The sequence below is a fragment of the Ictalurus punctatus genome, chromosome 22, assembly GCF_001660625.3.
Source record: "Ictalurus punctatus breed USDA103 chromosome 22, Coco_2.0, whole genome shotgun sequence".
Classification (NCBI taxonomy): Eukaryota; Metazoa; Chordata; class Actinopteri; order Siluriformes; family Ictaluridae; genus Ictalurus; species Ictalurus punctatus.
The window spans coordinates 16,531,297-16,555,922 of NC_030437.2; the positions used below are offsets into that span (position 1 = coordinate 16,531,297).

Genomic DNA, 24,626 nt, shown 5'->3' on the forward strand with positions numbered 1-24,626 from the left:
CTTCTCAATACTACTTGTCTGTAATAATTTTCAGATGGGTCTGAACTGATCTCGGAGCTGAAGCCTGTTTTCCAGCCCCGGCTCTACGGATCGCCTGGCTGCGAGACATGGAGCGTGTGTTTCTCTCCGGACGGTACACGCTTCGCTTGGTCCGCGGGTTACGGACTGGTGAGGGTGCTGCCGTGGCCTCTGCCTTCCAAGCTGTACGTGAAACCCAGACCAGAATTTCAAATGAGTTCTGAATCATGTGATCTACGAATTTGCAGTTTGTGATTTATTGCTTAAAGCTTTTTTTAAGAAACCGGAAACGTTTCATTGTGATCGTGTGCACTGGACAACCTCAGATGCTCTAAATAAGCTTTTGTTTGGGTTCCATGGATGATTCTTGGTGTTCACGCCAACAACCAGGCCAATTAACGGTAACTCTTTAACTATACTGTCAGGAAAAGCTATTATACAGCTGCATTTTCGTTCTGCACAAGGTAAACAGTGCAAATATACTTACGAAGGTATACCAGTGGTCTAAGTCCAACTGAAGTGCAACTGTAAGTGTATTCCTTCAACCGAAATTGTGAAATCCTCATTAAAGAGGATCACCACCAATGACAAGTGTTTGTAAACTAAGATTACTGTTTCACACCTTCTTTTCAGAGTCATCATTGTGATTTTGTATAATATGAGAAATAATGTAACACATAGTAATAGTATTCCAATATAGCAATTTGCCAGCCATAGAATAGTTGGGAACCTGCACCTAAAAAAGTGCACTAAATAGAAATTAATAGCTTGTACCCTCCAGGGATTTGGTCGCCAGCTAAGAGATCTTACTTCCTGTTGGACATTTAGTGAACTACACCTATGACGCTAAACATGTTCCTGAAGATTAGTTCAAAACCTAAGCAAACACATTAATCCAGATAAACAGTACTAGGTAGGTTTGGGGTTAGAAATGAAATCTGCATTAAGCCAAATCTCAAGGCTTTTGAGAACCTAAAGTTCTTTTAGCACCATAAATGATTCGTCGGTTTGTCTTTTTGGGGACCTGTTAAAGGTGTTTTGTATAACCCTACTACAGAGGGTAGCCCTTTAAGGAAATCTTCCAGGTAGCACCAAGCTTGAACCCTTAAATCATCCAAAGAACCCTTGAGGAACCCCTTTCATATAATTTGAATAAGAAACCATTTGGGTTTCAGTTTGTACCAAAAACATCCCATGCTCGGTCATTTTTTTTGCAGTCATGCTGCAGATTCTAAGACTGAAGAGAAAATGCTGGACTGTGGAGACACCGTATGGGGCATGGCGTTCGGGCCATGTGTCTCAAACCGGGCAAAATCTGTAAAAGGCCAAGAACTGCTGCTAGCAACAGGTCTCACTAACGGGATGATCAAGGTGTGGGTCGTCTCCACTGGTAAGAGTTTTTGCAGTAGCGTACGATAGTAGTTATCAATCCTGTTATTGGAGATCAGCTCTCAATCTCAAAAGATCGAATAGGATACCATATAATTAGCCTGTATGTTTAGCCAGTTCATGCATGTTGGATTTGAGCTGCAGAAACAGGGATTGTCGTCACTTGGTGCGGAAGAACTTTGTACTCAATCACACATTACATAGCGGTGATGCTTATGTAATCTTGATTGCTCTATCAAGCACACATGTACTGTATACACATACACACCCACACAAAATCCACACATTATCTAATACTGTGTTGACTTTTAGGAAAGTTACTGTTCAGTCTGACCGGCCACCAGTCAGTCGTGAGAGATTTGGTCTTCACTCCAAATGGAAGTCTCACGCTTGTGTCAGCCTCCAGGGACAAAACTTTGAGAGTTTGGGACTTGGCAAAGAAAGGTGATTTTATCTATCTTAATAAAACAAACCATGAATGACACGAAATGCTGCGTAGCTTTGTATACAGTGAGCTGCTAGTATTATTATTTACTACATTAATACCTACTAAGCTAGATTTTCCACATGGTGCAAACGGCTTATCGTTACAAAACATCACATAATAGCATGAACAGATCCAAATGCTTTAGCTCTATTCACTGTGGTTCTCAGGGTGAATGTAATAACACGTTCCCTCTATGATAAAACTTAGATCCATACGTATATAAATGAATACAACACAGTTGAGTATCTAACTACTAGGCATGCTAGATATTTAGCTAATTATGTTTAGCCATTTCCAAGACAAACGCTTGGCCTAACAACAGCCAGCTAGCTAGCTTTATCGTCGATTAGCATGCTAGCTATTTATGGTTAGCTAACATAATCCAATGACTGCCTCTCATTATAGAAGTAGCGAGCTTGCTTAATATCAATCTAACACCAGTAAGCTAGCTTTAGCAAACACCTATCCTTTTTCCGGCTTATTTCCGTGTGACACTTTGTGTAAAAACCATAGCTAACTAGCTACACTAGTGTCTACAGAGAGTTGTTGGCTGACTAAATATTATATCCATTCAATCATTCTCTATGTTTCTTCCAATAAGGATTAAAAGCAGATTTTGCTGTTATTCGACCGTGAGGATGTGTCTGTTTTACTTCCGCCACCCCAGTCATCTGACCACAGACAAGTTTGTCACATGTCAATGATCCTTGTGAACCGTGGGCCTTTTTGTTTTCTTCTTTTCATTTGCATTGCTTACATGTTTTCATTTGTTTGACATCTTCAGGTTCACCATCCCGTGTGCTCATTGGTCCAAACTACTGGGTGTTCAAATGTTCTGTTTCTCCAGATAGCAGTCTGATTGCTTCAGTCTGTAAGCTCGACACAGTGAGTAGATTTATTGATTACGTTTAACAAGCTGGATTGAAATAGAGTTGTGCGATATGAAGTTTGGCTACTAGCTACAGGAGGAAGTTGTGGTTTGCTGACTTTGGCCATTGTCCTGCCTGAAGTCTAACCTTTTCATCAAAGAACCTACACAGTCATTTGTTCCGATCTAACATTGAACTTATGTAATATCTGGAACAGTCCATTAGCGGTGCAAGTCACAAGACTTCAGAAGAGTCAAAGTATATCCAGTGAAACCCTACATTGAAGTTACCTGCAATATAAACACAAACACACAGACACACCAGTTTAACCATGTCAGCATTATATTTAGACCGAAAGTTAATGCATAATGTCACTAAAGCTAGTTTATACTCTTTTATTACTTGGTAAATGAAATGTGTCGGATTATAACATCTTTATAAATGTGAGTGAGCTAGAATTGTTTTTAGCTAGGTAGGTAATGCTTTACATCGAATCATTTTATTATATATTATACACCACTTTTCCTGTCAGTGAATTTAAGAGACAAATCACCAAGCTAGCTCTCTTAATGAAAGGCGGATGTTTCTGACTGGACGACGTCCTTTGTCCTAACAGAAAGTTTATCTCTGGAGTCTTCGATCCTTCACCTTCGTCAGGAACCTGAAATACGATCAGGAGCGGTCCATGGTGTCCTGCGATTTCTCTGCGGACGGAGCGCTGCTTGCGGTCGGGTCTTACCGTGCTGCGACAGGATGGTGGCTGGACCTGTGGGATCCCTACACTGCAGATCACCTGATTAAACTGGAGTGAGTGAGCGAGTCGAATTTTAGGGCCTACGAGGTGAATCACACCTGCGACGAAAACACGATTAGCCTTTACTCTAATCTCCATTTCTCCGTCTGTTTAAATGACGTATGTCACGAGTTGCCTTTTAAAGAAAGGAAACCATAGCATTGAGCTGGGGGGTGGAGCTTATTTCAGGATCAGAAAAATCTCACCCGTAGCCTGTAACAAAGAAACTACCCAGATATAGTGCAAGGAAAGATTGCCAATCAGTTTGTTTTTCTGAGGCATCTTTAAAAGTGTGTGATGATTATAATTCTAGAAGTTGTTAAAAAAAAATATAAATAAATACAAACCACACGTTTAACATGACGTAACCAGACCTGGTTACGTATAGTCAACTTTAAGAGGATGCTAACGTTAGTCATGCCTACATTGTAACGTTATCTTTTTTTTAAAAAAGAGAGAAAAAAACGCACCTGTTAAACATTACAAGCGATAATGATCTTTACCACGGGTTTGGTTCTAACCCTTAATGATGAAACGGTTTTCTTACTGCACTTCATCCCCCACCGTATCATTTCCTCCCCAGGGACTGTGATCTGTGCGTGTGCAGAAATGACAATCTGCTGACAGCTTTGGCGTTTTCTCCTGTATTCCCTCATCTGGCTTTCAAAGACTACAGGTGAGACATGTTTATTAATACAGGATCCACAGCCATCCTCCCCCAGTCCAAAGACATGCATGGTAGGCTGATTGGCATGTCCAAAGTGTCCATAGTGTATGAATGGGTGTGTGAGTGTGTATGTGATTGTGTGTGTGCCCTGCGATGGACTGGCACCCTGTCCAGGGTGTACCCCGCCTTGTGCCCCATGCTCCCTGGGATAGGCTCCAGGTTCCCCGTGACCCTGAAAAGGATAAAGCAGTATAGAAGATGGATGGATGGATCCACAGCCACTACGTCATTATATATTTATATATACACAAACAGTCAAAACAAATGTTCCGTCAGCCTCCTAAAATTTAAGGACTTGGTCTTTCTCAGATTTAAATGTTCCTTATTTAAAATAAATAACAGGGAAAAAAAAAAGTCATTTTCCTGCAGAGCTTTTAAATTCTTGACGATTCTCTTGAACCCAGTTCTCCAACTATAATGTCAATACAAAGTGTTTGTGTGTGTATATAGTGTCCAGTGTACATGACGGATAAAATTGTGGTGTGGCGTGCACAGACATGTCTTCAGAGTGACCCGAGTACATTTGTCAGGCACCGTTCCTTTCCCTTTTACGAAAGACTTCCTGACATTGTTTGCCAGGGCGTTACAGATTTGGGACATGGAACAAGACAAACTGGTTTTGGTGTCGGATCGTAACCGGGTCAGCGGACTGTGTTGCGCCTTCCACCCACGAGGCAGCGCCATCGCTACAGGGTAACTGCACAACATGATAGCACAGACACTCGGGGAACCTAGAACACGTTCCTTACATTGTTACTTAGCGTGAATATGTACTCGTCAACATTCCGAGGCTTTTACAGGAAATAACCGGGGGTCGAGTCAGCAAAAATACCACCTCGTTTCTCTTTAAAGTCTCGTGTAAACGAATCATTTCAATTCTGATTTGAATCATATTCTTAAAATTTCACTGTGCATCTTAAACTGCATAAAATTAATGGAATTATGAATATCACGATACAGTTAAGATATAAAACAATCGTTTTGTCCAAATGCAGCTTTAACGTCCTTATTTAAGTGCCATCGGTATTACAGATGATTTAAAACCATTTTGATATTATTACATTTTTTATTTTTAATTTCCAGGCAACACTTAACTATTCGTACTTTTATATTATTTCTGTTTATTCATTTTTAGAAGGTGTAGGTTTCTTCTTAAGTCAGATGTTCTCAGTGGACAGATGGACCGTTTGAGACGGATTCTCAAATTATTGGAGTTTTCCTCTCAATTTTTGCTCTGTGTTATTGTTATTAAATACATCAGTTATTTTTGAAATATTTTAATGACTCCTATTCAGTTATTATTTCTCCCTATTAGCCACAACCAAACTAATTCCAGCTCAGGTCATGCTTTTATAACGTAGGTTTGGCACAAAACTAATTTGAATCTAATGAACCTACATTTAAAAACTTATTTTCTGTTAATCATCAGGTTTTAAAACACACTAGGTTTTAAACGTTGAAAAAAAGGTGAACTTGTAAAATTCTGAAGGCAACATTTCAGTGTGTTTTTTTTTTTTTTAAAGTTTCGTTCTAATTTCAGTTCATCTTTCAGCTCATTCATCATTTTCAGCGTTAATGAAGATGTGTGTTGGTCATTTTTGGTTCCAGGTGTCGAGACGGACACGTAAAGTTCTGGAGAGTTCCTCGCCTGGTTCCCAGCCTGCGACATTTGTGTCGCACCACGCTCAGGTACTCCGTGTCCACCTTCCAGGTGCGGGCTTTACCGCTCCCGAAGAAAATCCTGGACTTCCTCACGTACAGAGATATTCCTAAGATCAAGATCCTACGCTGCAGTGAACATTACAGCTGATGTGGAGGAGCTTTTGATTCGTGGTTGCTGCACGAAGCTGCTTTTATTTCAAAGCTTGAACAGTACGGCAAAAAAATGAGGGGGGGGGGGGTTAGAGAAACACAAACCTATACATAAGGAAGTAGAAAATTTATTTAAACAATTTTACATTATATATACTGCTGCTGTAACACTGGTACATTTTAATAGATGTAACATCTGATTTTATTTGTACACATTTGTGTGTGTGTGTGATAACTGGATTAGCCATCACTGACCACTATCTCTCTAACTGCCTGGAAAGCAGCTACCATTGAACTCAGCTGAATCTTCTCACTGGTTCCAGAGGCCAAGCGATACCTTAGAGAGGGAGAGAGAGACCGAATTAGAGAGAGAGAGAGAGAGAGAGAGAGAGAGAGAGAGTGAACGAGATCGCAATGCAGTGAGCGCGAGTGAGAGAGTTTGAGACAACAAGAGTGAGAGAAAACGAGACCGTGAGAGTCGGAGAATGAGAGAACGAATGAGAGACAATGAGGGAGAATGATACAAGAGAGCAAAAATGAGCGACAGCGCACGAGCAAAGGACGAACGAGAGTTGAGAATGAAGGAGAGATAGGAGGAGCTTGAAATCCTGCTGTAGTTTGAAATAAAGGAACAAGTTATTTATGAAAAGTGATGCGTCATTTTGTGATGTTTATTACAACATCCACGTATGTAGCGTTCTACGGAAACCTCAGATTTATTTATTTATATTTTTCAAAACCTGCACGGTTCTGCTGACATGCCAACGGAAAGTAACTGCTACTCACTCGATGTCGGCCAGCTTAATCAGCAAGCCCATCCGAATGGCTGGAGGAAAATCCACTGCAGGAGTGCGACAGGACGAAGAGAAAACAAAATCAAAACCATTTCACCCGCAACAGAAAGGTCATCGATCAGCAGGACGATCCGAGCCTCGAATTCACGTCTTTAGTTTTGCACTGGAGCGACGAGGCTGTGTGGCGAACAACGAATTAAGCTGCAGGTTTAGATCATCGTACGCGCCTCACTCTGGGATGTTTAGTGTCTCAAACACACTTGTTTCAGTTCATCTTCACACAACATGGCTCAGTAATACAATCCACCACTTTCTAGAAACCACAACATGGCTCTGGGTGACATGATACGGTATCGAGATTAATGACATCACTGAGAGATCACTGGTATGGTGATATTTTTTAAATATTTTATTAATTACAATCTAAATAGGACTGAAAGGAAGATTTGATTTTTTTTTTTAATGCTAAATATTTAAAATGATAAACTTGACATTCATTATTTTTTTTTATTTTTTTTACTCTTTTCAGTCTTTCAATTTAGTTTATGTACGCATTAAAGTTATAAAGCAGTGGTCAATATTTCACTATTTAATACATCTTGATATAAGATCTTACTACTAATACAAATAAAGAAGAAAACTATGTAGAAATGATTTTTTTAAAAAATAAAATAAATAAAAACATAGTTTAAGCCTTTACATACAGCTATTAGAAACCGGCCTTCTGGTCCAGAATGTTTGTTTATATTATATTTAGATCGGCCTTGGTCAGTCAACTTGTAGCCACGCCCCCAACACCCCTTCACATCCCTGTAAATAAATCACTTATGAGAAGGTGCATATTTATATCGTCGTAACTTGGCTTTCAAGCAGTTGAAGGTCCGATTACACTTGAAAGCGAGGTCGTGAAAACCCTTGCGCATGTCGAGTCTAGTTGAACCGCAAAAAAAATGGGGGGGCGGAGCTTTGAGTATATGGGTGGAAACGTGGGCGGGCTCAAGGAGTAAAATAATAATAAATCAAATCTTATTCAACTCCACCCATTTAACTGTTCGAGACCTTCCCACCCCCCACAAAAAAATACTTATTGCTAATTTAAATAAAAGTATGATCAAACTCAGAGCTCCGAACTGAATGAAGGCTAATTACGTTTTAATAATAATAATAATAATAATAATAATAATAATAATAATAATAACCTGCCAGCTTTAATCATTATTTTAAAATATCCTACACAAAGTGCATGTGCATAGAACTACATTATAAATAAATTGTTAAAAGTCTCCCGTGATCCCATCGCCATGTCGGGTGACTCCAATGCTAAATCGGAGGCTATAAGCATGTCTTACTCGAGCAACATTGGTCTTGTAGCTCCAGGACACTATCTAAAGACGCAAACGTGTCTTGGTTCACCCTCTGCAGCAGGGCTGCGTTTCAGTGTAAACTCTCTTACCTCTGTGTATGAGAAGATGCAGCTCGGTCAGAATGTCGTGCAGCGCTAATCCTTTCAGAGTTTTCAGCTGTAGGATTTCTGTTAGCACTGCTTTAAGGAAGAATACATCTTTACCCTTTATCCGCATGGCTTCAGCGCTAAATGGAGAGTGTAAAGGCATTAGGGATACGGTTATATGCTGAGGTGAAGTCTTTGTTCAAGGCCCAGTCGAGTATGTTGGCGATGTCTGAGCGCAGAGGATGTCCTGTGCACGTGTAAACCGTCTCCTCGGTCACCTTCCCATAGGCCATGTGAGTGCTCTGTACACACGACAAGTCACAACGCTTTTCTTTCGAATACTGAATTGTCTTGTTAACTTCGAGAGAGAGGAAAAAAAGAAAGAAGGAGGAATAAAGAGAGGTATAAGAGGAATAAAACAAGATGTGCTCTTATAGGAAACTCATCAACTTCAGGGTGCCGACGGTAGCGCTAACGCTTTGTCTTGAGCCTCGTCACACACCACCTAACCGTTGATTATTTTGCTAGAACAGCACACCACCCAAGTGTTTCATTCTTTATTCATTCACTTCAAACACCACGCACCTGTAGGACGTTTAACGATCGCCTCATGTCTCCTGTTGACAGCGTCACAATAGCCTTCATGCCATCGGGAGTGATGTCGATGCTGACAAACATACAGAGAACAAACACTAAAATATTCATGACCATGTTTACATGTAGAGGCAGGGGAAAGTTTTAGGAGCTGCCTTTTAGAGGAAAAGAAGGGACAAAATGAATAAACCAGCCAGACGTATTTCACAGCAACATTTCAAAAGGTCTCTGATCTGATCATTACAGAACTAGAAACTTCAAAATGTCAATATTACACACGGCACCCCGTTAACTCCAGTGTACGGTGACGAAAGCATGTGAGGTTCACCTCTCCTGCTGGATGACGTGCTCGAGTCTGGGGATCATCTGGGTCTGGGACAGAGGTCCGAAACGGAACCGTGTGCATCGCGACTGCAGCGCAGGGATGATTTTAGACAGGTAGTTACAGATCAGACAGAACCGAGTGTTCTCGGTGAACTTCTCGATCACTGGAGAGAGAGAGAGAGAGAGGGAGAAGGGGAGAAAGAAAGAGTAGAGGAGAAGTGGGGAGAGAGAGTGAGAAGAAGAGAGAATGTGAGAGGCAGAAAACGAGAGAGAGGGAGAGAGAGAAGAGAGTGTGTATGGGAGATAGAAAAAAAAAAAAAAAAAAAAGAGTAGGGAAGAGAGAATATGAGTGAGTAGAGGAGAAGGGGAGAGAGGCGCAGAAAACGAGAAAGAAAGAGGGAGAGTGTGGAGGAACGAAAGAAAAAGAGTGGAGAGAGGAGGCGGAGAGCGAGAGCAAGAGAGATGGGGCGAGAGAGAGAGAGCGAGAGAGAGAATGAAAGAAAGCAAGAGACAGACAGAGAGCGAGAGCAAGAGAGAAAGAAGACAGAAAGCAAAAGTGTCAGAAAGTGAGACAGACCGAGAAAAGGCAAAAGACACAGGGGGGGTCAAAAGAAAGCGAGACAGATAGCAAGGCAGAGGGACAATAAAGAACAGCGAGAAAGCATGAGAGAGAGAGAGACACACACACACACACACACACACACACACAGAGTGAAAGACACAATCAGAAAGCGAGAGAAAACAGCAAACCAGAATGGGGCAGAAACAGAAGCAAAGAGACAGTGAAGAACACAGACAGATTATTTAACAAAAGTGGCCATTTGAAATCATTTTAAATCGACTCGGACGAGAGCCGTCCTCTTCACACTGCAGTGGGCTTGGTCAGTGAATTTAAGGCAGTCACTGTGATTTGGACACAGGGCCATGTGGAAGCCCAGCAGGTGAGCTGCTAGAGGGGCAGATGGTTCAGTACCTCTCCTTAAAGCGTTCTGAGCATCCTGGGTCATGGCATCCGCCTCATCCAGAATCACCAACTTAAAACCTTTCCTACACACCCCCACACACACACACACACACGATAAGAATAAAAACCAAGACACTACACTAAGGGAAAACAAGCAAACATGGTGAGCCGTATACTGCTTTTATTATTATTATTATTATTATTAATATTAATAATAATCAAAAAGAAATACAACCACTATGCAAAACAGCAGTGTGTGGCAAATTACGCATTTATAACCTGTTATTAAATTTGTCCTAATTTAAGGTTAGAATCACATTTTGCTCAATACCGAAACAAACAATTATTCAGCCATTTTGGGAACAAAAGAATTCATTTTCCCACTGTACTTAACAAGTGTGTACTCTAAGCTATGAAAATAAATAAATAAATAAATAAATAAATAAATAATAATAAAAATTTACTCAATGTTGAATTTCGGTCATGTACGATTAGGCAACATCGATGGATCCACTCCGTTCTACCTCTCTTCTTAAGGCCAGACCACTCAACGTTTAAAATACGAAAACGCGAGTTTTATTCTCTGAAAATTTTTAGACGCATTGTAGGTGGACGTTACAGTTCAGTTTTCGTTTATTTGGAAACGCGCATTTTTATTTTAGTTAATGACGGCGATTTATCACCGTTTGAGTTTTCGTTAACGATAATAATTTTGGGCAGAACGTGATCTGGATATTAAGATAAACGAACTCGATCATCACGTTAGCTCTTATTGTGATTCACGTTTTTAAGATCGGCGGAACGCACCGAAACAGAATGGAAAATAAATAAATAAGTAAATAAATAATTCCGTGCCGCTCTTACTTGAAAATGGTCCTGGTGCTGGCGAAGCTGAGGATGGGGCCTCGAACCACGTCTATACCGCGGTCGTCTGAAGCGTTGAGCTGCGCAAACAGAAAGGGAACCCGTTTCATTTATATGAGGAAAGCATGATTGCGTCCTCTCTACCGAGCAATTCAATACTAAAGGTAGTGATGAAACAAAGAGCTGAATCTGTAAGTATGCTAGTCTACAGTGTGAGTCTACAGCTTTGAGTGAAATACATGTGTTTAACTTGTGGTTTATATTTGGATTTTTCAATAAATAAATCAATGAATGTATTTCATTCATTTTTTTTTTTTAAATCCATGTTGTATTTTATTTATCGGTATGTAAACATGTTTATGTACGACAGTAATATTTGCCGTTTGTATAAAGAACCTTATATCTAGCATTAACACTAAAAGGTTGTAGTACCTCCAGAACCATGGCGTTGAACTCTTTATCCTTGTAGAGCTGCTTAGCGCAGGCTAAAATGGTGGAGGTCTTTCCTGTTCCCGGAGGCCCGTAAAACAGCAGGTGTGGCAGTCGGTCTTCGCTGATGAACTTCTGAACTGAAGAGGAGGAAGAGGCAGACATGCTCGTAAAAATGAAGACACGGGTCTACTTTTTACCCCCCCCCCTTTTCCCGCCACCATCGTGGAAAAACAAAACAGATTTTTTTGCTCACGAGAATTATCTGGCTGTGCTGGGCGCTTGCCGATTTCACCAATGTTTTATCTTTCTGAGCAGTCTGAAACAGGGTGGAGTAAAAGGGCATTTGGGAGTGGTTATAAAATGACTGACGCTCTTGGTTTAAATGCTTTTCTTTCTTTTTATCACGTTCAATGCATTTTACGTTTTTGTACTAGTAAGAAAAAACAATAGGATCGTACTGAGGTAAATACTTTAAGGGTGTAGTTGTTTTTTGTTGTTGTTTTTGACCACCAGATTGAATCCACTTCATGCAGAAATGCACCCTTGCTTGCGTGTGTGCGTGAGCACAATAATCCATGTATGAAGAACAGGGCCTGTATCATTCAACAGCTTCATTTCATCATTCATTACTTACTTGTACTCAGAATGTCCTGATGTGAGATTAAATCATCCAGCGTCTGTGGTCTGTACTTTTCAACCCTACAACAATGACAAATAAATTTAAAAAAAAAAATTTTTTTTTAAAAAGTGAACTCAATTTTATTTCAACAAAATCTGAAATAGTTTTATTGCATCACATCATGTGACCATCGAGTTACATTCATAAAATCCTCCAGAAATCATAATGTCCTGTGAGAGACTCTGAATCTGGAATCATTATACAATGTTGGAATTAGGTAGGATTCAGTGAAACTTTAAAGAGTGAAAAGTGAGACTTTTCTAGAAGACTGTGTTGGGAGATTCTTAGGATCCACATTACAGATCCTGACCTGCCTTCTTCAGTGGTGTTCCTGTCCGAACAAAATCCTAGTGAAGTTCTGGTAAAGTGTGCCCATCCGGCAGCCATCCTGGCATAGCTCCCTGGTTTATATTATAAACCCTCTGCTCACAGGATGTTTTTTGCACCATTCTGTATAAACTCTAGAGAATATTGTGTGTGAAATACTCAAACTAGCCCATCGGGCACCAGCAACTATGCCACGGTTATAGTCATAGAGATCATACACATTTTGATGTTTGTTGTAAACATTACCTGGAGTATGATTTTATGCATTGTGCAGCTGCCACATGATTGGCTGGTTAGACACCTGCATAAATGAGCAGGTGTACAGGTGTTCCTAATAAAGTGGACGGTGGGCATATATTCAAATTATCATACACACATTTAAACAATGAGCCCAATAATTGAATAGTTGGGGGTCCATTACATTTATTTATTTTGCAGTGATATTTTGTAATATCGCGAGATTTGGCAAATCAACTACATTTTCTCGCAGCGATTTTGGTTCCACGACTGAGAACTTCTCCGAGACAGCAATTCCAAATCAGCTGTGGTCAAAATGTAGCTACCAGCACGAACGTGTCCAAGAAACAATCTAGCACACTGGTGAAAAAACATACAGAAAATCGCGTTAGCCAGCTAGTTATCCTAGGAAGAGGATTAAAACAAATAAAACGCGCCATTTTTATTCCCTACCCGTATTCCTAACAACTTCCGCGTTATCGGCAAACTGTCCACTCAGAAGACTTCCAGAATGAGATACCAGCCAATCATAACACAGAACTCGACTGTACTAGCCAGTCAAATAGCAGGAGGCGTGTTTTTCCGGAATTACATGCAGAATATAAAATGAAGCGACACAAAACGGAATATAGTTACAGCAAAACGATTAAAATGAATGTTCTGCTATTAATTAAGCTAACTTGGTAGTTCGCTAACGCAATTGCTCTTTGTAAGTTAAACCGGGGCTTCTCTTTATATCTTCTTTTTATAAACTTAACGCAACTTTAGCTTAATTAGCTCGTGTTGCATTCGGTGTTAATTTCCCAAACTCTTACCATGGCAAATTCCTGGCCTGAAGAGGTACCTTGCTTGTTGATGCCATTTTGATCTGCTTTAATAACAAACAACACGTTATAACGTGAGATCTCCTTTGGCGCGCTTTCTGACAACACTTTCACGTCAGTGAGAGCTGCTTGACGGCGGCTGGGCCATCCAATAAGACTGCGGAGCTGATGGGTTACCACGCCCACTTTATTATGTTGCCACGCCCGCTTTACTATTTCAGACCAACATGAAAAACCCAACCAAAATGGCGTAAATATGGAAGCATTCATTTACAATATGTGCACATTCAATTTAATTAAAGTACGCCATTAAAATATTGTATGTAGAATAATAAATATTTATAATGAATGTTTTAATACACATTAAGAAACTATTTAAATGATCATCCTAGATTATACTCATTTAAAAAATACCGAAACCTATGAATATGGATTGATATGTAGTTTGGATCTAGCCATCTAGCTATTAGTGAACTAGTACAATTTGTCACACATAAGCACTTTAAGCGTATTTGTTCAGCAATAGCTAGAACTGGGACAATACAATCTATATAAAGTCCATTATACATTCTGGAGAGTACTGAGGATATCATCAGTACTTTTGTAACCACAACCATCGTTTAATTTTTTAAAATTAAATTACATTTTTCGTGTGACTAATTATCTCAATTTCACGTTTCATGAAAAAGTCTTCAGTTTTGTAATATAAGTTTTTGTTTTAGTGTTTAAATCTAACTGTAGCCAAACCTGTCAAAATGTACCGTATATAACCACCGTTAGCAACATTAGCTAGCTAGTTAGCACACTTTTTTCCCCACAGTTAAGCACAAGTAGAAAAAATCAAACATGTTTGTTTGTTTAGCAGCAGAAATATGTAATAAAACTATTTTGTTCACCACTAATATTAGCTGGCTAGTTTGGTTAGCATGCAGGTTTTGTGGGTGAAAACGTCCAGTTACTACGTCACTGTAATCTCTCAAGTGATAGGTAACGTAGTTTGTTTTGTGAGGTGATACTGTACATATAACACTGCCCAGAATTATCTTTTTAACAGATTGGGAAGAATAATTCTCTTGATTTTTTAGCCTTAATAAACTTGTGCTGATCCAAACACAAATAATCATTTAAATGTCATTTTGGAATGAAGGAGTAATGTAAGTTAAACATTATCTAATATTTGCTTAGTTTATTAAAGCCTGAAGTTGTACACCCACGCTGGTAGCAGTTCTTTACCTCCTCTCCAGGTTCAGTCAGTGGGAAGCTACACACCTGCTGGAGCTGCATGTGTTCCTGCCATTCTAAGAGCTAGAGCTCAGTCGTAATGGTGTGATGCCCGCTGGGCAGGTTGAACTGTGCCAGGTGTGTTCTTCAGGTGTGTTCCTTTGTCCTGGTTACTGGTGAACTGCCAACGTTCACTGCCAACCTTCATCATGATTATATCTTCACCAACACACATGCAGTACAACGAGGAAGCAGCTTGTATGGGTCAACATGAGCCAGATCCTTGATTCCATGTGGTCGACGGTTTCATTTCTCACAGCATACATAAGCTACTTATACTAATAATAGACATAATATGCAAATTTTAATTTCCTAAAAGTTGGAAATGCTACTACTTTTGTAAAATCTCAGTCTCAACTGCAAGAGAAAAGTGACAAGAGTGCAATTTAGTTTTTCACCTTCATTTATTTATGTAGGTCTTTACACACAAAAAGTACAATTTTGTTATAAAGTTGATTCATAAAAAAAAAGGTTATTTTGTTACAAAATGCTGGTGTTTGCACAGTATTCAATGTAAGGGTTACAATAGACTTCAAACAGCAATTTAAGCACCTGGAACCATCAAAAACATCACTTTTCAATGTTTTGTGTGTGTGTGTGTGTGTGTGTGTGTTAAAGACAAAGTTACATAAGAACTGTTGCACCCTAAAATACTTTTTCATTTCATTATAAGTCTTGATGCATTAAAAGAACTGGAAAGACTGAAAGCTGTGTCCGAGCTTTTGCCAGCTTCGGTAAGCCTTTATGACAGTTTAAGTCACTCTGATATAACCTTTCTGTAATACATTTCAAAACATTGCTCAGTATGTGAATGTATGGCAGGAAAAAGAATAAAAAAAAAAAAAAATTATACTTGCAATTATGCTTGTGAAATTCTCTCATTTTCATACATAGTATCTTACGTAAGGAAAAATACATGCCAGGGCATGCAGTTATGGGAAAATAATCAAGACTGAAGTGATGTAATATGGTCCAACACAAAGTGGAGTTACTGTTACCCCAAGTTGATTATTTTCCAATTACAGCATTTTCTAAACCACTTATCCTTATGGATCACATGGAACTTGGAGCCTATCCCAGGGAGTATCAAGCCCAAGGCGGGGTACACCCTGGACGGGGTGCCAATCCATCGCAGGGCACACTCATACACATTCACACACTACAAACATTTCATATGCTATGGACAATTTGGACATGCCAGTGAGCTTACCATGCATGGGGACTGGGGGAGGAAACCAGAGTACCCGGAGGAAACCCCCGCAGCACAGAGAGAACATGCAAACTCTGCACACACACGGCAGCAGCAGGAATCGAACCCCCCACCCTGGAGGAGTGAGGCGAACGTGCACTAAGTCACCATGCACCTATACCAAAGATGAAAAAAAAATTAGTTAAGGAATAACATATTTTACATACAAAAAATAAAACTCAGTTTATGCTTCCATTTAAATTTGTGGTACATCTGTGAAATAAGTTTCTGTTCTTACTCAGGGTATAACAGCTCTAAACAGTCATGCCCTCACTCAGAAACAAAAAGCAGCTTATTACAGAGAAACCAGATACCACAAAGCTCTCTCCTGAAGACCAAAACTTACTGATACAAAACTGACACTGGAGACTCCTTCCAAAAATGTCAAATGCCTCCCTTTACTTAACGATATGCGAAATTGCAATTAGAATAGTTACTACAAATTAGTTAGCATTACCACTGCGCAGTTGAAATCTTTATATCATCTTTACTACTACTACTACTACTACTACTAAATCTAATCCATATACAGTGCCCTCCATTAATATTGGCACCCTTGGTAGATATGAGCAAAGAAGGCTGTGAAAAAAAATGACATTGTTTGATCTTTTGTAAATAAAATAAATAAATAAATAAATAAAACACCAAACACCCATGTTGTGTTGCAACGATTTAGCACAAAAAGTACAAAGACTACAGAATACCCATAATGCACTTTGCTGTTTGTAGTGAATAGGGAGTGAGGTGCCATTTTAGACACTATGGTTATTTATTGTATCAAAGATAACAGGCCTTTCTCCTACAGGACTACAGGCCCAATAAAAGTTATAATGAAAAACAAAGCAATGCACAGCATTAATGTCGAGTGTTTGAATAAATATATAAGGCATATGAGAGGAAATCCCGAGTATAAGCCTCATATAGCTGTTTAATAGGCTACGCGTTTAGAAAAAAAAAAATCGATTGAAGAGGTTGTTCGAGTTCAAACAGTGAGCTCACTGCATTTTGATCTGGCTCTCGCGAGACGTCGCGGTGTTCTCGCGAGATCTCGGCACGGTCACCGCCGCTCGCGCTGTTCCCGTCGCTGGTTGCTGTGGATTTGATTGACGGGCAACATGTTGGTGCGGTGGGGGAGCGCCGGGATGCTACAGAGGGGGAGGAATACCTGCGCGCAAAGCACACCAAAACACACACAGCGCGCTTAGAGAGAGAGAGAGAGAGAGCACCTTCACCGCCGCCTTCAATCAATCCCGTCTTTTATTATTAGGGATAGAGAGAGAGAGAGAGAGAGAGAGAGAGAAATGCCTTGGAGCGCGCGATGGACGGTGACGGTCGCTGATGCTGATGACACCGCACTGAGGATCTGAACCCCCCCCCCCCCCCACTTCTCATCCTCTACCCTCCCCCCACCCCACTCACAACTCATCCCCCCCTCCCCCCCACACACACTCTTATTTCTTGTATTATTATGGTAGGCTGATGATCATGCAAACGGCGTCAGGAGACCCGAAACGGACAACGATGATGGAATCGCCTTACACGTAGAGCCTGGTGTATTTTTAGCGCACGCTCCTCTCCGTTTTTTTTTTTTTTTTTTTTTTTTTTTTTTTTAATTTGAAATTTTTTTATTTATATTTATTTATTTATTTATTTATTATTTTTTAAATTTACAATCTGATGTGCATGTTTCATGTGTTTCATTTGCTTTTATTCGCATATACGCGTCTTTCCTCTATTGCCGCTTAGACTGAGAGAAAGTCCATCATCCTCATCATCAGCAGCATCAACAACAACAACAACAACAACAACAAAAACAGTAAAACAACAACAACAAAACGGACTCCGCACATGATGGACGAGGAGAAGATGACGAAAAGCGAGGAGGCTCACCTGAGTTTGCAGAAAGCCCTGCAGCAGTGTGAGCTGGTGCAGAACATGATCGACATCAGCATCTCCAGCCTGGAGGGGCTCAGGACCAAATGTGCCACATCCAACGACCTGACGCAAAAAGAAATCCGCACGCTCGAGGTAACAGGCCGTTTAATATCACCACCATCACCACCACCACCACATCCACTTATCCCTCCACCACTCATCCTCCATCATGTAGACTCAGTATTCACTCTCCTACTCCTTATCACCACTGGACACAATGTCCATCTTGCTTTATTGCATCAATTGCTTGTGTGTGATTGTGTGTGTTTATGTATATGCGTGTGTGTGTGTGTGTTTGTGTGTGTGTGTGTGTGTGTGTGTGTGTGGAGGGGGGGGTTATAAACGAAGAAGCTGCAGTGAGGCGCATTCTGCAGGTGGTGCAAAAAAAAAAAAAAAAAAAAGAGGAAGAAGAAAAAAAGAGGTGCTTCAGTTTCCTTACTTGCTAACATGGACACGATAGGGGCCTTGTGTTGATATAACCATTTGCATTTGTGTGTGTGTGTGTGTGTGGAAACCTCCATTTGCCAACTGGGGGGTGGGGTGGGGTGAGGGTGTTAATTGCTAATTGCGTCATGCTAAGCTCCAAAATATAAGCAAGAGAAGGCAAGGAAAAACAAGGGACTCCCTCTGGCACTGACTGGTAGCAGGGATGCCCCACAGTGAGGGGAGGTGGTGGGGTTTTTTTTGTTTTGTTTTGTTTTGTTTCTTAAAGCACACAGACTTAACACACTGCACAGTTATACTACAGCTAATAGTGTTAATTCTCACACACTGTATGACTGCATGATGCACTACTCGTAATCGTGCACACACTGACACCTTCAGAGCTGGTTATTCTGTACACACTGTACTTTGTACAGTCGTATATATATACTCGCACATACTTTATTTATCTTTGCATATCTATCTGAGTGAGAACTTACTTACAGTACTCACACTAGTCATAGTGTGACAGTATGTCCTACTTGTATGTACAGTGTTTTAATCCCTGTTTAGAAAATACAGCACGATATTGTGTTACTCTGCTTACTGTAGGACTGAAATACTCGTGACTTGTTAAGCTTAGCTAGCATCATTTCGATGTAACTGGGGGAAACAACGTAGCAGGTTATGCGGCGTTGATTTGCCTCGTAAGTGGTAATTCGCAGTTTGGAATGAATTGCTTCGGTGTCAACCCTGGCGAATTCGACACACAAAATGGGGGGGAACAACACGCAGGTGTCTTTTGTTAGCAACAAGCTAGCGTGTAACTGAGGAATCATGTATATTTTCCTCCTCAAACAGCGAACTGTATAGTTATTGTTTTAGACTCAACAAGCACATGTCTGTATGTTGGTACACCTAAAGCAAATACTTGTATATACGGTATAACTCATTTAAAGGTATAAAATGCTAATTTGTTTACTTCTGATGCTGTGAGCAGCCATTTTGATTTCCCGTAGACTTGTAGTTCAGAAGACTTGAGGGGGTATTTTCAAGGAGGTTAGGAATTACAAGTTGCGACCTCGAGTCAAACATGCACATATTATATATATATATATATATATATATATATATATATATATATATATATATATATATATAGTTAAGTTGAATTTGGTTTAAAATGTACCTGCATCACCTTTAGTTGGTTCTTACAGTAAATGACACTAAATTAAATATTTCTTTACCTCACCTAAATGGCGTTTAAACCATTAGGTTGGTTATCCTGGTGAAAGGTTTGAGCTCATAGCTAGTAGTAACGTGCTAGCAACTTAGCATGTGTATTAGCCTAACACGTCTTAGTCTAGATACTAGCTAGCTTGCCACTAACTTTTTCCATTTCAATTACATCAATAAGAAGAAGCAAGAAAGTGAAAAAAAAGAGACTAAATTCTGATTTCTACCATCATTGAAATTTATTGGAATATATGACATTTATTAAGGTGTATGGCGGATTAGTGCTTAACACGTGCGCCTCACGCCTCCAGGGTTGGGGGTTTGGGGGTTCGCTTCCCGCGCTGCCCTGTGTTGGTGTGCGGAGTTTGCATGTTCTCTCCGTACTGCGGAGGTTTCTTCCGGGTGCTCCGGTTTCCTCCCCCAGTCCAAAGACATACGTGGTAGGCTGATTGACATGTCCAAAGTGTCCGAAGTGTATGAATGGGTGTGTGAGTGTGTATGTGATTGCGCCCTGCGATGGACTGACACCCTGTCCAGGGTGTACCCCGCCTTGTCCCCCATGCTCCCTGGGATAGGCTCCAGGTTCTCTGCGACCCTGTAGGACAAGCGGTATAGAAAACGGATCCATGGATGCATGGATGGATGGATGGATGGATGACTTTTATTAAATTACTCTGATGCGTGATATGCAAGATGCTAATTGGTGCTAATACGCTTCTTATACTGTAATATCATTAGACCTGTAGCTCAAGTACACAACTAAAGAAGCACAATATGGACATGTAACAAACATCTAGCATAACATGTTTTGATTAATCAGCTATATTCTTCTCATAATTTTAGATTATCATCAAGTAGATTCACTAGTTCTCAGATTTACAGTTAAAGAAGAAAGACCTAGAGGAAAAGTTTCATAATCTTTAACACACACACACACACACACACAATAGGACACGAAGCTTTCATTTGACGCACAACTGAAGTGGGTCAGGAGGATGTTGAATACCAACTGCAGTGTTGATTAGAGTTTATATAGTCTGTGAAATTGAAATCACTTTGGCTTCTATACAACGAGAGAAGGCAAACACATCTGCAGGCAAAAATAATAAAAACAAATTCAGAGTGCCCCAAAAGTCTCCATACATACTGTAAGGGACTATGTTTGCCAGCACCACGTCGGCTGCGTCTTCATCGGTGGATGTTCGTGGACGTCCACGTCTCCGTCGGTCCGCGACACTTCCGGTCTTTTTGAATGTGTTAATAAATTCGGCAGCAGTGCCGTGTGTGATGTGCTCGCCGTGTTTCCCGTTTCCCAACTCCATCGCAACCTTACGACAGCATCCCGATCCAGCCATGAGACTGATTTCCATACGTTCTTCTTTTGTCAAAGGCGTTCTTAAAGGCTCTGGAAATATATATATATATATATATATATATATATATATATATATATATATATATATATATATATATATAATATAAACTAAGTATGAAAATCGAAGACATTTTGTTGAAAAGTGTTAATGGAGACTTTTGGGACACCCTGTAGCATACTCCTTTAGCTAATCTTGATTAATCAGTACTAGAGTGTAATTCATTTTAGTACAGGGATGTTTGATTGCCTAATTATTCAAATGGGTAGTGCAAAAAAAAAAAAAAAAAAAAATAGACGAAGCAGTTTATCTAAATAATATGAAGTAAAGCACACATTAAGGGAGGAGTTGTTACAAGGCTGTTGATTGTAAGGTACCAAGTAAAATAGCTGTTTTTTCCTAAACGTAATCTAAGCGCTGATTACTGACATGTTTCCCCCAAGGATGGAAATCATTTCACTGACACAGAAAAAGTTTCAGATTCTGTTTAAAAGGTGTTTTTTTAAAAAAGGAAATGCTTCAGTCTTGTTTCTTGGCATTTCTGTGGAAACCCAAAAGAGCCGAACAGCTCAGATACCTGAAGACCTCTAGAAAAGTGCAGCAGTTGAATGAGTCACAGCAGGTCACTGGTTCAGTGCCAGAAATAAAGGGCTGAGGGATTCAGTCTGGACACAACTGAGACTAAAAATGAATTGTAGGTAGTCTAACTAGGAGGACTGTGCTAGTATTAAACCCTTAGTCTCTCAGGATAATATTAGCATTATGAATTCTTAAAGTTTTCATGTATTTTATCTAGGGCTGCAACTAACGATTATTTTCATAATCGATTAGACGGCCGATTATTTATCAGATTAATCGATTGATCGGATGGGGCGGGGTGTTTGAGTACCATTTTTTCGTTTATTTAAAATAAAATAAATAAACAGTGTTACAAATATAAACTTCAGACTAAAACTATACACAACTGTTTGTCCAATTATATAAGACTGAAAAAAAACAACAACACACACACACACACACACACACACACACACACACACACACACACATACACACACCAGAGTATATTATTCATTCAGGACTGTAGTTTAATTCAGTGCTTTTTGTGCATCCATAAAAATAATGCATAAATACTTATATATAAAATATATATAAGTTTATATTATATAACAGTATTTATGCATTACTTTTTTATATTAAACGTAACGTTGACATAAACAGTAAACTGAAGAAAGTTACTGTCGGTGACTCTGGGTATCTGCTAAAGCTAGCAGCGTCACGTTACATGCATATGACGTCACGTGCCGTCGACTTGGAAGCGGCTTATACTTCCGGTTAGTAAAAAAAAAACTGCTAGTGATATATTTGAGACGATATTACCTTTCTTAAATCCACACACTAGACGGTAAGGTACATGGTGCATAGTGTAAGTGTATAGGACGTCATTTGGGACACGACTTTAGTATTTACTCTCCGAAGTGTGTTTTCGGAACAGAAGTAACTTAGTGAGTAAATCTCCCCCGTGCCGCACGCAGACCAACTAATCTAATAATAATGAGATTCGTTGACAACAATTTTCATAATCGATTATTATCGATTTTATCGTTTAGTTGTTGCAGCTCTAGTTTTATGATGTATTTTATATATAAATATATACACACACACACACACATATATATATATATATATATATATATATATATATATATATATATATATATATATATATATATATATACATATTAGTCTCTTTTAGGGCATCCAATAATCATCGCTATCTGATAATCCCTTTTATACCACAGTGCTGTTGAATGCTAGTTTCTGATTGGTCAGAAGGTGGTGATTAATTTCCTATAGTGCCTGCTTCAAGGTTTATGTTACTGCGCTCGTTCTGATATGTTAATAATTATTGTATAGTTTGCAGTAACTTGTATGTTGGATGCTTCATAGACACAATATAGAAATGTGTGTAATTGTTAATATTGTTGACATTCATGGAAGGAGTCTCCAGTGTCAGTGTGTTGTAACAGTCAGAGATAAATCTTTGTTTAAGTTTAAATATCTTGATATAAGAATCTGGCTTTGTTTGTTTGTTTGTTTGTTTGTTTGTTGATTGCAGTAGTGTTTGAAAATGACATTCAAGATCATGGGCAAGTATAGCTTCAGAATTGTAACTTGAACACATTTTAAACTTGTTTAAACAAACTTACCAACAGTAATAAAGGTGAGTGTATATGCGAAATGAGTTTTTGAGTAGAACGGGCAGCTCTTTGATAGCAACAGAGGAGTGTGTAAGGAAATGGAAATCAGAAAGTATACAATAATAGTCACTAACTCTAAAAGTCTGTTCGTCGAGTTGTAATAAAGAAGACACTGGGGATCATAGAATGAATATTCTGGGACTACATCAGCTATTTCTCTCCAGAAATAAAATCATAACTCAGACACAATTATTTATTCATTTAACCATCCATCCATTTTCCATACCGCTTACCTTACACAGGGTCACGGGGAGCCTGGAGCCTATCCCAGGGAACTCGGGACACAGGGCAGGAGAAACCCTGGACGAGATGCCAACCTGTTGCAGGGCAACACTAGGGAATTTGGAAATGCCAATCAAATGCCTGTCCGAGGAACACTGGGAGCGAGGCGGGAATCCACCCTTTAACTTTCTTATTTTTCTCTGTATGTCTCTTTGTCTGTCTGTTCTCTAAGGGTAAGCTGGTGAAGTACTTTAGCCGGCAGCTCTCCTACAAACATAAAGTGCCCTTACAGGAGCGGAATGTGGAGCTGGACGGCTTTCCTCGTCTCACACACTGGCTCCGCATCGTCAACATGAGGAAGGAGGTCACAGAGGTACTGACACTCAGACACACCCATCTTCACTAGGGATCGTTATCGTGTTAGAAAGCTCGGACTCGTAATTACGACGTCGAGACATCCGTCATAGTTTCAGTTTGTGTTTTAAAATGATTCAGATGCAAGGACACTTGTATCAGTAATGGCTTAGAAAAATACAATTCCGTAATCTGTATAATGGGATGAACGAATGAGCCAAATTAATGTAAATGCAAATGTTGTCACACATAATAACCTGAGGCTTTAGGACATTTTAGTCTGTTTTTAGGTCTTATCCAATAATCTTTGCTGTCTGATAATCCGCTTTATACCACAGAGCTGATGAATTCCCAAATCTGATTTGTCAGGAGGTGTTGATTCGTTTTCTATAACAGCAGCTCTGACGGTAGTTTTCGGCTGCAAATCAAATGACAGGTTTATATCAAAACACTCGTTCGAGTATGTTATCATTTCTATAATCACGACTTACACACCGATGAACTGTTTTAAAAGAAACGTGTGATTATCGATATGACGAAATTTTGTATGATTTTTTTTTTCTTCTTCTTCTTCAAAGCTGTTTTCTGATACAGGAAAGCCTTTAATATATACAAGATAGTTTTCTGACACGGGGAGCATCTTCAGGACGGAGGAAGTTTGCGCTTAACTGTATGACAACGTGACAAACTGAGTTTTCATGTCATGTC

At 39.6% G+C, this 24,626-nt stretch overlaps 3 protein-coding genes across 4 annotated transcripts in view; 2 read left to right on the top strand and 1 right to left on the bottom strand.

Moving 5' to 3' along the window:
- Positions 1 to 7,074, top strand: part of wsb2 (WD repeat and SOCS box containing 2) — a 9,115-nt gene extending 2,041 nt beyond the window's left edge. The window contains exons 2-9 of the mRNA XM_017452233.3: positions 35 to 203; positions 1,236 to 1,408; positions 1,720 to 1,851; positions 2,679 to 2,779; positions 3,380 to 3,570; positions 4,140 to 4,232; positions 4,863 to 4,976; positions 5,892 to 7,074. Of these exons, the coding sequence (XP_017307722.1) occupies positions 35 to 203; positions 1,236 to 1,408; positions 1,720 to 1,851; positions 2,679 to 2,779; positions 3,380 to 3,570; positions 4,140 to 4,232; positions 4,863 to 4,976; positions 5,892 to 6,093 (1,175 nt within the window). The 3' untranslated portion in view covers positions 6,094 to 7,074. The remainder of the gene's footprint in view (positions 1 to 34; positions 204 to 1,235; positions 1,409 to 1,719; positions 1,852 to 2,678; positions 2,780 to 3,379; positions 3,571 to 4,139; positions 4,233 to 4,862; positions 4,977 to 5,891) is intronic.
- On the bottom strand, positions 6,208 to 13,723 carry rfc5 (replication factor C (activator 1) 5). 2 transcript variants are annotated; one of them, XM_017452234.3, is made up of 11 exons: positions 13,576 to 13,723; positions 12,152 to 12,216; positions 11,518 to 11,654; positions 11,086 to 11,165; positions 10,231 to 10,304; positions 9,262 to 9,421; positions 8,925 to 9,006; positions 8,512 to 8,641; positions 8,343 to 8,420; positions 6,882 to 6,936; positions 6,208 to 6,432 (listed from the first exon to the last, which is right to left on the bottom strand). In XM_017452234.3, the coding sequence occupies exons 1-11, from the start codon at positions 13,620 to 13,622 to the stop codon at positions 6,336 to 6,338; spliced, it is 1,005 nt and encodes a 334-aa protein (XP_017307723.1). In that variant the 5' UTR covers positions 13,623 to 13,723; the 3' UTR covers positions 6,208 to 6,335. The 2 variants fall into 2 exon arrangements, with proteins under 2 accessions (XP_017307723.1, XP_053530329.1); XM_053674354.1 differs by lacking the exon at positions 13,576 to 13,723 and adding an exon at positions 11,771 to 11,833 and having other exon boundaries at positions 12,152 to 12,214.
- Positions 13,724 to 17,771: 4,048 nt separating this feature from the next.
- Positions 17,772 to 24,626, top strand: part of ksr2 (kinase suppressor of ras 2) — a 91,422-nt gene continuing 84,567 nt past the window's right edge. Inside the window, exons 1-2 of the mRNA XM_047149732.2 lie at positions 17,772 to 18,142; positions 23,797 to 23,937. Coding sequence (XP_047005688.1) covers positions 17,963 to 18,142; positions 23,797 to 23,937 — 321 coding nt within the window. The 5' untranslated portion in view covers positions 17,772 to 17,962. The remainder of the gene's footprint in view (positions 18,143 to 23,796; positions 23,938 to 24,626) is intronic.